Source organism: Prionailurus viverrinus, chromosome B4, assembly GCF_022837055.1.
Source record: "Prionailurus viverrinus isolate Anna chromosome B4, UM_Priviv_1.0, whole genome shotgun sequence".
Lineage (NCBI taxonomy): Eukaryota > Metazoa > Chordata > Mammalia > Carnivora > Felidae > Prionailurus > Prionailurus viverrinus.
In genome coordinates this window covers 101274175-101287638 of record NC_062567.1, presented here as the reverse complement: position 1 = coordinate 101287638, position 13464 = coordinate 101274175, and the positions used below count along the sequence as shown (strand labels likewise).

At 41.3% G+C, this 13464-nt stretch overlaps 1 protein-coding gene across 2 annotated transcripts in view; it reads left to right on the top strand.

The window, feature by feature from the left end:
• The first annotated feature begins 2001 nt into the window (after nt 1-2001).
• Nucleotides 2002-13464, top strand: part of LIN7A (lin-7 homolog A, crumbs cell polarity complex component) — a 123898-nt gene continuing 112435 nt past the window's right edge. The window contains exons 1-2 of one of the 2 annotated variants that reach the window (XM_047868557.1): nt 2002-2172; nt 2519-2923. In XM_047868557.1, coding sequence (XP_047724513.1) covers nt 2842-2923 — 82 coding nt within the window. In that variant the 5' untranslated portion in view covers nt 2002-2172; nt 2519-2841. Of the gene's footprint in view, nt 2173-2284; nt 2924-13464 lie in introns of those variants that run through there. The other variant, XM_047868556.1, reaches the window with a different exon arrangement.

Sequence of the window (13464 nt, the reverse complement as noted above, 5' to 3'; positions counted from 1 at the left end):
TATAGTAAGTGCTCCATAATCATTTATTGAATTAATGAATTCCACTGAAAACATAGTTACCACACATATACTATACATGATTTAATGAAAGACTGTAGTGATTGTGTAACCCAATAGCTAAGGTACAAGTGTAATTACAGGTGTTTTACAATTCCCTGATTAATACACAATCAACAAAGCAAAAAACATATGAATAGATCAAATATATTGACCTTGATGAAATGCTATGGTTAGTATAGTAGTGATCCAGGCAATTATTCATGAGACCTAAGTATGATCACATCTACTGAAGCAAAAGAAGAGGATAAGGAACTTTTCTTATGTGTCTGCATGTCTTAAGCAGACACTCACAAATACTATTGGAGATAGTTATTCATACTCTATAAAAAATAAATCTTAACAGATAATGCAGTGTTTGCTGTTAATTTTCTACACCTACATACACATAAGCTAAGACACTGAACTTGTCCCTAATAGAGATAATAACTAATGAATATATGGTGATTTGTGCTTTCTCTTACTTTTTCTTTTAATCCTTACAAAAGCCCACAGGGTCAACATAGAGAATGATAGAGCAAATTTTCAATTAGGGAGCTCAAGTTATAAGTATAGAAACACGTTATAAAATGTTTGGTGCTGGGGATAGATCAGAAAACAAAAAGACAAAAAACCTAATTTTATAGACCTTACAATCTGGGATTTGTGTGGAAATTGGTACAATTATGGCTTTTAGACTTATGAATCAAGCCACTCAAACGCATATTCATAATAAACTATGTTGTTAAAAGAGCTACATTAGTGACCAAGAGATTCGTATGTTCTTTTCATCTTCAATTATTGAATGAGGTTGGATATTTGTGCAAATCCACAGAACATACTCTACTGTTTATTGTGCACAATTAAACTTTTCTCTGTTGTTTGATTTAAGGGATGTGAATAATGATAACCATAGTTGTTGCTTCGTCCTGTCCTTTCTATGCTGCTTGGAGCACTTACTTCATGGAATTCTCACAGCTTGCTCATTTTTTGTCTCCCAACTTGGACTGAGCACTGTCCAGGGAGAGGGCCAACTCTCTTTAATCTCTGCATGGCCAGCACCCAGCATAGTGCTTGCTGGACAGTTCATGTGGGATGTATGTTTGTTGTATGAGTAAATGTATATATACTTTACTGTTTCCAAAGCATGCTCACATGCAGAGTATCATCAGACCTTCACAAAACTCAGTTTGATTGCAGGGTAGAATTACTTCTCTCATTTTGCAGAATCTCAGTGAAATGGAAGGTTATTAATTCCTTTGTTTGACAGATGAGGGAAGGGGATCAGTGAGAGATTACATGATTTCTGAAGAGCACATAACTAAGACTTGAATTTCAAGATCAGGGTTCTTTCTTAAACACTAAGTGAAAACACAGGCATTTTGAACTACTATTTTAAGTAGTTTAGGATCTATTTGGTGTGTGGCCAGGCATCTTTGACTTGTTCGAATCATTGGTGAAATCTTGCTTTTTTTTTTTTTAATGTAGAAAATGGGATAGAAAAGATCTTCAGAAACCAGTGGTTTCTATAATCCGAAGACAATGAAGTAGATAATATGCAAATATTTTGCTATAAAACAGTGTCTGCCTCTAAGAGTAGACTGCTAGCCAAAACAATTCTGCTTTGTCATAAGGAAGGGGATGGAGACAGCCTTGTCGTTTTCAATCCTGAACCCACAGTCATCACCATTCTGCTTATATAAGATTTCTATATGCTCCTTATTTTCTTGATCAGAAAATGAAAGCCCCGACAGTGGCAGGATAGTGAAGACAGTCTGTTGGGGTGAAGGGGTCACAGTCAGTATTTGAAGGTTCTAGTCATGGAATCTTGATCAACTGACTCTAAAATGACCCTTTTAATAGCATCATCTCCCCCTAGACCACAGGCTACATGAAGGCAGGAACTGTCCTGAACCCCCAAGTCAGACCATGGCACAGGGCATGGAACACTCCTAGCTAATTTCCTGTCACACATGCTAATTAATCAGTAAGTGGCAACTCTCAGTAACCACTGACTGACTATAAATTAACCCGACAAACTGCTGGGTACCTGGTACATGTTCTTCAAACCGAGTGATAGAAATTTCCCTTTGTGTTTTTTGATTCAAAATCATTTTTAAGAAGTTTGTGTTTAAAGTAAGTAATTTTCTAGGCAATACACTCAGGTCCTTAATGGAGACCTAATGATGGAACCCTGGCCTTAAGTCAGTTATCTTATATACTGTTACAAATCAACATTCCAAAGGGGGGGGTACTTTAACAGAAATTAACAGCAACTATAATGAAATCCCAACATTTCTGAACTAGAAGCATTTTGTCTCTAAGGGATGGGATTACCGGATTGACAAATTCTCCGAATCTGAAAAAAAAAAAAAAATCCATCTCTCCATCTCCCTCCCTCTCCTCCCCATCCCCTTTCACTCCGCCTCCCCCCCCCCCCCCCCCCCCCGGCACACCTACACTCTGACCATTTTTATTTGAGTGGAAAGTTGAAAGCGAACACCACACCGGCTGCACCCATCCGGCGCTCGTTGGGGTGCCATAGCAAAGTTCTAGGGCAGAGCCTTCCTGCCCGGAGCCCGCGATGCAGCCGCCTTCCGATACCTGCTCAGCTTCACGCCGCAACTGAAGGTCCGCCTGCCGCGGAACAGTTGCGTCTCCATCTGGCTGCCAACCCACCCAAGCTTTCTTCTCCTCCACCACCACCACCTTCCCTCCTTCCCCCCGCCTCCCCCGCCTTTCCGTCTTCCCTCTCCACCCCCGCCCCCAATCTCCTCCTCTTTTTCTCACTACAAGCGGTTGCTGATGCTGAAGCCGAGCGTCACTTCGGCTCCCACGGCAGACATGGCGACATTGACAGTGGTCCAGCCGCTCACTCTGGACAGAGGTAAGGGAGCGGCTCGCCCGCCAGCCCACTGCGTCCCCTCTGCCTGCCCCTCTGCCCCTGCCAACTCCCACCGGGACAGCCGGACGCGCTCGAGCAGGGGCTGCGGGGCGGGCGAAAACGAGCGAAAACGAGCGTAGAAGGCGTTCGCGCCAGGAGCAGGACACTTTCTTCCCCTTTCTCTGCCCGCCACGTCCCCACTGCCCCCGCACGCTGCACTCGCCCGGCCGAGGGATGCCTTCGTCGGGCTCTGGCGCCCCCGCCGCCACTCCCAGCCCCTCGCCGGGTCGCCTAGGGGCCGCCGGCTTTGTTGGAGCTGAGGCGCAGGGACCGGTAGGCGCCCGGGCTCGGGGCTGGAGAGGGGCAGGGAGGAAGCTCGCCGTGCCGGGCGAGGGCGCCTGCAGCCGGAGACCAGGGAAGCCTGGCGAGAGAGCCGCCTGCTAGCCAGCGCGGCCCGGGGCGGGGGGGCGGGGGGGGGAAGGGGAGGGGGGTCCAGGAGGGAGGAAGTTTGTCCGGACGCCAGGGAGGACGAAGGTCGGTCCGGCTGCGGGTGCTCAGGCGGCCGCCCGGGGGCGGAGGAGGCGCACCCGGGGTGGCCTGTGCCGGGGCGCACGGCTGCCGGGCTGCGGCGGCGGGGAGTCGCCCTCGGCCGAAAGGGCAACGCGGGGCGCGGGCAGCAGTGGCCGGGCTAGGGGCGCAGCGTCGCTGCAGCGGAGCCCGACTCTGCTCGGCTTCGTGCTCCGAAGGTGGCCGGGGTCTCCTCTGCCCCGCCACCCGCAGCTCTCCGGTGGTGGCAACTCAGTTTCTCCTGCCCCAGCCGCCTGGTTTCTCTCCCAGCCCGGGCTCCAGCGCGATGCCGGGGCTGCGGAAGGCGCCGGGACGCTGCGCAGGCTGGGTTGAAATTCAACTTCTGACCCGCGACCCTCGGCGCCCTGCTCTCTGACTTGAATGGGGGAAGCAGTGTTTGCTTCCCCCCAGAGCCTTGCCAAGCCTAAGGCTAGAAGGCTCCGCTGCGCTGGGGGCCTCTCTGGAGCGCGCGTGCGAGGTTATACCTGTGCCTGTGTGTTCAGGTTTCCTTTCTGGCTTCCGACGTCTAGTTATGTTGGCGCTGGAGTCCCACGACGCCGCCGCAGCGGAGGACACCTGCTCGTCCCGATCCGCAGCGGCCGGATTTAGGACCCTGGGCGGCCATTTGGAGATGGTGTGCTCAGTCGAAGATGATTTAGTCCGATGTGCCTCTAAAAATATTCTTCTAGCAGATTAAACTGGACTGTGGAGCAAAGCAAAAGAGCATCCTGCTGCGAGTACAGTGCAAAGCCGGTGAACTCAGTAGGGCTTTAATTTGGAGAGACTGAGGATGACTTTAACGCAATCTGTTGGCGCCAGAACAGATATTATGTGGTGCCCATAGCAACCTTACTTGGGGTAAGAGTTGAAAAATTAGCCAAAAAAAAAAAAAAAGTAATAATTGATTTTGTGTTGGGAAATGTTGATTTGCAAGTTAGTAAATTAATAACAGTACTTAAAGAGCTCAGAAATGCACTCTATAATCCATGAATGCACCCCAGTATCATCATCTATACTAAGCAGGACAAATCCATTGCCACTAAGCGCCGAACAGATGGCGAGCTATTAGAAATTATAGATTTCCCATGAATTTCTGTTTTAATGTAATGGGCTCTTATATTGTCCCATTACTAAATCAGTCTTTAAACATCCCAAGTAAAACGACTACATTGGGAGAAAAAACAGACTCCAAGAAAACTGCATACCTGGGCAATTTTACATATTGCTACCACTGAAAATATTTCACTTTTTGGATTTTATCCTGACCCTTAGATTCCTTACTCAGTTGTGGAGAAGAACTGCAGTCAGACCTAGATCTATTCTTAAAGTTTGTTCTTGTTCACAGCCAGACAGTACGTGTCCTTTCCAGTGTGATTAGGTCCGTTTAGTAAGTAGCTCAAGAGGCAAAATGAGGCTGTGGATGTAACTGAATAAATTAACCAGAAGCTAACTGCAAAGTATGTAATTAATGGATGATGGGTTATTGACATCATTGCTGTGCATGAAGTCAATTATTTTTCCCATACCTTATTAAAATGTGATTAATTAATTGATCAATAGCATCATTAAACCAATGAAAGAAGGGGTTCTGGAAATGTTCCTACAAAAAAACCAAAGTCTTTTTAAAAAGGCAGCATAATAATATGTACGTTGGTCCCATATAGTTATAACTGTCATACTTACATTGGATGGCTTGGTTAGCATCTTTGGGCATCAGTTCTTTTGGGGGGAGCAGAGGGGTTGTTTGTTTGTTTTGTTTTGGTTTTTTTGCTCCATAAGGAATTTAGATGAGATGATTCTGACACTGTGCAGCTTTAACAGTCTATAATTCAATTAGTTGCAATCAGAACTCAGTGTCTGGTCATCTACTGCAAGGTTTTGCAGATTACTCCCTCTCCCAGGTTGTTGCGGTGCCCTTTGATGTGCTTGGAGGTCACTCACTGATTTGGCCCTATCAAAGCATTTCTCACATGCTGATGATGTATCTGTCTCCTTACTGAATGGTGCTCCTTGAGGGAAGAGACCATTTCTAAAATCATCTTGGTATTCTCTGTGCCTGTCATAGTTCCTTGATGCACAGTAGATCAAAAATTAATGTAAGTTAGTGTAAGTGAACTAAGGACTGCAGTGATTTAAGCAATGTTAAAAAGATAGGGATTTAGTAGTGAACCAAGGTACAGTTCATAGATTCGCAATATTTTGGCCCTGGGAAAGATGGCAGGAAGAACACAGGCCAATGATTCTTAACCTTTCTTTTCCATTGTGTGCTTGTTGGATTCCAATCAGTAACCATAGCTCACCAAAGTTATGATTAATAACCAAGAGGAGTTGGGGCAGGTGGGCAAAAGAGAAGAAGGAAAGAAGATGCTTGACCAGACCTTCCAAGGGCATCTCAGCAAACCTAAAGCATGAATCCATAGTTTGATTTTTTTCTAGCATCTTTCCTTTTCAAGTGAAAAATATTGAAGAAGCAATGATAAGTATTTTCAAGGTTACTCTACTAGTGAGTGGGACATTTTATGCTAAAATTTAGATTTTCTTGTTTGATGCCCTTTGGCACCATAAACTGATTTATCTGGAATCTTCAGGGCAAAGGTTTTAATTAAAGAAATCAAACCTACGATTGAAATGAAGATTTACTCCTCCCAGAATTTAAAAGATACTATCTGAAAGCAAGACGCTCAGAGGTCTGCACTAGCTTCTTGGATCTTATTTGGGAAGAAAGCCTTTGCCAAGATCAGACTGGGCCCTGGAAAGGATGAACAGAGTTACTTAAGGTTTTCACCACTCTGTGCATATTCCAAACTCTTTTCCACCTGTCATTAAGACCTCAGATTAACCCTGTGTAGGCCTCTGGGTGGCTAGGAGCCAGAGTAGGCTCCTGTTCACTCTGGTCCCAGTACTTTCGATTCTTCACTAACCCATTGAGTGCCTGGTATAAGCCAGACACTACTGTGGAATTGGTTAATACAGTGGTAAGCTAAACAGACATAATTCTAGTCTCTGTGGCAATTAGAGCCCATGAGGGGAGAGAGATTAATACACACACATACACCCGCACACACACGTACACAATTTACTCATTCAATAAATATTCATTCCTTGAATGTATGTATCATATATGTATGTGTGTGTGTATATATATATATATATATATATATATATATATATATATAATATACTATAGAAATGCCAGAAACAAAGTTTCTGCTTTCCTGGTCCTTAAGAGCGTAGTGGGGGGTAATAGATAATAAATAAGGGATTAATTAATTAATTCAGCAAATAAGTATTAAGTGTCAGCCTTATGGAAAGCACTGTTTTCAGGTTTGTGGCTAATGAGCATAAGAGATAAAGTCTAATGGAGTTTATACACTAATGAGTGAGTCACTCACAGAACATATACACATAAAACTGTAAGTGCCAGGAAGAAAAAATAAGACTGGGTCAGGGACAGTGGCAGGGGCTGCTGTTGTGCATATGATAGTCAAAAAAGGTCCTCCTTCCTAAATGGATGATGCTTGAGAAAAGATCCAAAGGAAATGAAGCAAACTTTGCAGATGTCTTGGGGAATGCACTCTGGAAAAGGAGTTCACGTGTGCAATCTGGGAAAACAAGGAAGTCAACATGAAAATGGGAGCACAGGGAAGACTGGTGGAAAATGAATGTGTGAAGTTGGTGGCCAGGGGTCAGATGATGTATTTTATGATTCAGATTTTAGATTGGGGTTGAAAGTATGAAGTACTATGAAGACAATGGAAATGACAAAAGGATGGAGACTAATGGGGGAGGACCTATTTATTTAGATTGTGCTGGTCAAGGTAAGCTCCATGAGAAAGGAAAATTTAAACTGAGTTCTGATATATTAATAAGATTCTTAGGAACGGCATTCTGGATAATTCTGGATAAAGGGAAGAAGACCCTAAAAGCAACTAGTACGTGTATATCTTGACTACCATCCCATTAATACATCTATAACCAAACATATAATCAAAAAGAAAAATTACCAAGAAGTAATAGCACTCTAGGTATTCATCCTAGGATAGGAATATGGTTTCAAGTATACTAAGAGAAATCTATAGATCAGCTTTTGCTTCTTATTACTAGGCTAAAATATCATATAATTAAACTTTCAAAGGCATACCGAACACTGTAATTTACATGTCACTATGCATAAATCTACATGTCGAACCCAAGTGGTCATAATATGAGATATAGTTACTTTTAGTCTAGTATTTTATATTAGTGATATAGGAAGTAGTGCCTATAACTTACCCTTGTGGCAAAGAGGAGAGGCTGATAAGGAGATTAGTGTGGTGTCTTCTCTGCCAGAGTTTAAGATGTTTTATAGCAATTCTTCCCTACACCCGAGGTTAGTTTGCCCCATTATAATCTCTAAAACCAGGAATGACCTTCAGCTAAACTCAAGAGAACAAAACAGGATGCAATCTACGATACTTAACACTTTTGTAACAACACAGGAATACTTCACTACATTCAAGACTCCATGGATTTAGGTACTTTCTTAAATATAGTAGTTCAGACTCTCCTTCACTCTCCATCTCAAGGTTGGAAAAGGAAATACAACAGAATTCTTCAAAATTTCACGTCTGTGTAACTTCTCCCTCTAACTTTAATCAGAGGGAGATTTTTTTTTTAAATCATCATTCATAAACAAATAATACAAAACCAGGTCTTGGAGAAATAGGGATAAATAAAGCAATTGCTAGGAGTAATTAAAATTATCTAATTTTAAATGTTTGAGACTTTGTTAATGACACAATTGATAGTTTATAATCTGTATTAGGTGCCTATTTAAAGTAAAATGTTGTCAGTCATCGAACTTTTTTCTGTGAGTTAAATACAACTTGGTTAAGTCACAAAAGTATAAATGGAAATCTTGATTCCTGGCTTCTAAAAAGAATTTTAATCTAAGATATTGATTAAACAAATCTTGATGTGTTTTCCCTTTTAAAAAAATAAAACTTTTAGTCCTTCAGAAATTCTAATATAAACCCAAAACCAAGAGCTTATATTTTGTGGGTTTCAACCTTATGGGGGAAAAAAAACCGAAATTGAACGCAAATGAAAATCCCATGGGCACCACACTTATCATGGAATTTGTGATACATTAAAATTTTTCTTTCTTTTCTTTTCACTTTTCAAGGCATGCAGAGCTTATTACTTTATATATCTCCCAATTCAAGCCTTGGGCAGCATATAGCTTTCTAATCGACTTCATTCACCAGTTTTTATAAAATCTATATTTGCCTGAAAATTGCTTTTGTTCACAGTCCAAAGGGACTTGCCCCTTTTCTCTCTCCTTACTATTTTTTTTAACATGAGGAGAGATTAAGAAAGGAAAATAAAAATTAAATTAGTTCAGGGTGCCTGAGTGGCTCAGTGGGTTAAGCATCTGACTCTAGATTTCAACTCAAGTGATGATTTCACGGTTCCACAGTTCTTGAGTTTGAGTCCTGTGTCAGGCTCTGCACTGACAGTGTGGAGCCTGCTTGGGATTCTCTCTCTCCTTTCTCTCTGTGCCTCCCCCCCCCCCCACCTTGTTCTATTTCTCTCTCAAAATAAGTAAATAAAAATTTTAAAAAGTAAGTTATTTCTTCTGTTGCTTTAAAGATGTATGCCCCAGTGATCATGATTGTGGAGAAAAAAAGAAGAGGGGTTGACTATATACGGCTCTTGTCCTAAAACCTTCTCACAGCAGCAGCCAGAATGTTTTAGTCTACAAACATTAAGTGCTTGCTTGATTTCTCATGTTTTCTGTGAGCTTCACTACCCATTAAAAAAAATACTTTCACTGAACTTTTTTTTTGGCAAATCAATGTTTGAGTCTTTCATTCTGCACTATATAGTTACAGAACTATGAGGGATCACAACTAGGACTTAACTATTAGTAAAGAAAAGGAAACATTGAGAGAGTAGCATCAAATGTATACTGGATCTTAGGGATGCAATTCTAAGTGCAAAGCCAATAGAGAGTTCTTTTCTTAGTCTTGACATCTGTCGATTAGGATACAGTCTTCGTCAGATCAGAGACCATGCTGGATTTGTTTATGTAGAGCCCAACACATTGTCTGGCACATAGTTGGCACACCCTTAATATTTGTTGATTGAATGAGTGAATGCAATTGACCTAGCTGGACTCGTTATCATGGACACATTTTTAGTGCTTAAAAAACAAAGCCTTCCAACCTATAATAATATGAAAGGGATGACTACCTTACTTTATCACTTTGTTTCTGTGCTTATGTGTAACAAACTCCTAAGAGTGACAGCTTTCCCCGGCCAAGAAAGGATGTGAAGTGATGGTATTGATATCATAGCCTACTTCCATTGCTCACCTCCACCCACTATTTTAACTTGTTATTTGAACCACATAAACTAAGGCCAAAATACAACTGAAAAGCAACCCCCATCCAAAAAAAAAAAAGTGTGTGTGTGTGTGTGTGTGTGTGTGTGTGAGGGGGAGAGGTCTAGCAGAATTTCCTCTACACACACACACAAACACACACAAGCTACACTGCCTCATCCTTTTTTAAAAAATCACAAATGGATGAATGAGAAAGCTGTGTCTTGATAAAGCAGTTAAAATGGATTTAATTTGAAATCACTCTGTGTTGGCAAGTGAGCACACATTTTAAAAGTCATATTGATTACATCAATGATTTACTAATGGTTTAAGTGATAGACAAGTTGTTCTATGATTGAATTTTACCACCGTTATGTGCTAGCTGAATTTGAAGACTGGTCTTATAAAATATAAATATGCCCAAGGATTACTTGCAAAAAAGTTATGTTGAATTGAAACTTATTTTGAAGTTATACTCGGATAGTTATCTGTATTGGACAGAAAACTATAGCTTCTTTTTTAAACTGATGGTAATTTCCCACAGAAATAATGTGGCTATTTCAGGTCCAGCCAGTTCTGCTATTTTTGTTTACTTGCTCAGTGTGGTGATAGTTCTGATATTTCAGTATAAAATCTGTGGTTTTTTTCCTACCAAAGAATTATCTGTAATCAAAAAAGGATAGGATAATGGGAATCCAAAGTGACACTACAAGTTAAGCCCCCAATTTATACGGGGAAGAAAACCATTAAATTACAGCTGAATCTATTTAATAATAATAAGAGAGGTGGGGGATATGGCTGAGAGACTCCTGAAAGAGATCTTTGATAAAAATTGGGGAAGAGCAGTAATTGCTGATGGACAAATATCCTGGGTTCCAAAAAGGTGAGAAAAGTGTCTTAGGAGACTACCGTTCAATCTACTGTTTTTGCTTTCTGGCAAAAAAAGAAAAAAACTCTAATGATATTAATAAAAGAATGGGATATTGGCACTTATAAAAGAAAGTGGTGATCCCACAGAGCCTACATGGGATCACTAAGAATAGATCTTGTCGAATTTCAAGTGTGTGCTATGGCCCTACCATCCTCATGACACCCATGACATCACAACTTTTATAGAAGCCTTGTGGAAAATGTAGAAATACGTCAAGTGGATAATTGCACTTTTGGATTTCTAGTGGTTGAAACACTACTACAAGGCAGTTTGCTTCTCTGTCCTATTCGACATTGTTACTGATATTTTGGATGAGAGTCCCTAGAAGATTTATGTAGGTGACATAGAACTAGGAGGAATAGCAAATTATTTGAGAAACCCTATCAATATTCTAAAATTATACCTAGCTGGAATAGCAGGTTACAACATAAGAGAAAAATATAGGGACAGTGAATATAGCCTCCATTCATTCATTCATTCATTCATTCATTCATTCATTCCACTGGGAAAAAAGGAGCCAGCCTTGACTATTTATTGCTCTTGGTTAGACTGTCCAGTGAATACTGCCCCACTAGACTCCACTCAGTTACTTTGAAAACCACAGACGGGCCATGTCATCATGACTCAGTCCTGGGCTGGAGTTAGGGGTGGTGTCAAATGGCAAAGATGCATTCCACAGCCCGCCTGCCTGATTTTGAAACCCTGCTTTTCTGTTTACTAGCTCTGCAAACTTCCAAGGTTGCTAGACCGCTTTGAATCTCCATTGTCTTATCTGTAAAATGGCAAATGACAAAAATAGCGCCAACTCCATGAAATGTTGGCTTTAAATGAGTTAATATGTATGAAGTAGTTAGAACAGGTCATCCTAGTAACCACTCGACAATGATAATTATTTCTTCCTTGAGTCCTGGAAGTTCTGTACTCCCACCCTACTGCCAAGGGGCATAGACAGAAGATATTTCTTGTCTTCAGGCTATACTAAGAGGTAGAAATGATTTATTTTGGTATTCTCTAGAAGCAAGATGCATTTGGAAGTGCCTGGAGGTTGAAACCAAAAGTTTCCTCATTTGCTGACTTCCTCTCCCCAGATCACTTCTTTCTTGATGCTTAAATGACACTTTTCTTCATAATTCTATTGGAGTACTTACCACACAGGATTAACTTTTCTTTTTCTTTTACACTGCTGTCACCCTAACAACATAAGTTATTTACATCTATCTTTTGTGTACCCGTTGCCTATCACAGGGTATTAAATAAATCACTGGTTTGTCTTCACATGTTGCATAGTTTTGTGGGGGGATAAGATTAGGTAAATGAGCTGGTGGCACAAGATGATAGTTTTTTATTCAAGAAAAAATTCCCTACACCTATTCTGCCCAAAATTCAAATGAGTGCCTTCCAGGAATCAGTGAAAATCCTTTTACTGGATTATTGGAAATGTACAGACAAAAGTTGAATGACAAACTGGAAAAGCTACAGAATGACTTTAAGATTCAGTAATAGCTTAAGACAGGGATTTGAGTTTATGTAGATGTTCATTGTTTATGTTTGATTTGATTTATATGCAGATATCAAACAAATATGTATTAAATAGTTGACTGGGGAAAATACAACCGAAAACGACTTTTTAACTCCTTTTTAGGGCTATTTAATTGTTAGGCATCACAAAATGCTGAGAAACATACATGTGCCCCTCAGAGGTGTGAGCTCTGGTCCAGATGCCTGGGTTCAAATTCTACTTATCCTTGCCTCCTCCTTGGTATGTAAACTTGGCCTGTTGCTACCCTCTCTGTATTTGAGTTTTCACCTGTAAAATTGAAAATAGTATTTCTTTACCTCCTGAGATTGCTATAAAAATGAACTGGGAAAACATATGCAAGTGCTTAGAACTTCCAGGTCCATACAAGTGCTCAATACTGATTGATTATTCCCCACCTCTTCTCCCCAGGGCATGCATTTCCCCCAGTGCAATAAATGGGAAGTGCACAAGCTTCAGTTTCAGACACATAGAGATTTGAATTGCAATTCTGCCACTTACTATCCGTGGACACTTAAAATATTGCTTATTCTCTCCACATCTTAGTTCTCTCATTCTTAATACAGGGATGACATTCACTTTGTGTGGGGATACAGCCCTTTGATTCTTCCTTCACTTAGTCATTCAAAGAGGAGTGAATGAGAGTCTACTTTGTGCCTGGTAGCAAGTCAAGGGCTAGAGGTAGAGCTTGCAGTCTAGGGAAGATGGACATTAAGCAGATGACTTATGATAACATAATTTAAGAATTATAATAATAGCTCACGCATTGAGCATTTACTACATTACACTGCATCACATTACATAGACTACTACACAGCCAGGCGTTGCGCGTAGATCTCGTCTTTTTTTTTTTTAATGTTTATTTATTATTGAGAGACAGAGTGTGAGCAGGGGAGGGGAGGGGTGGGGTGGGGGGAGACACAGAATCTGAAGCAGGCTGTAGGCTCTGAGCTGTCAGCACAGAGCCCGATGCGGGGCTCGAACTCACTATCTGCGAGATCATGACCTGAGCTGAAGTCAGTCGCCCAACCAACTGAGCCACCCAGGTGCCCCACGCATAGATCTCTTCTTATTTCATTCCAGTTAGTCGTCAAAATGAGCCTTTGAGGCAGATGCTATTAGTATTTTGAAGATGTGGGAATTGG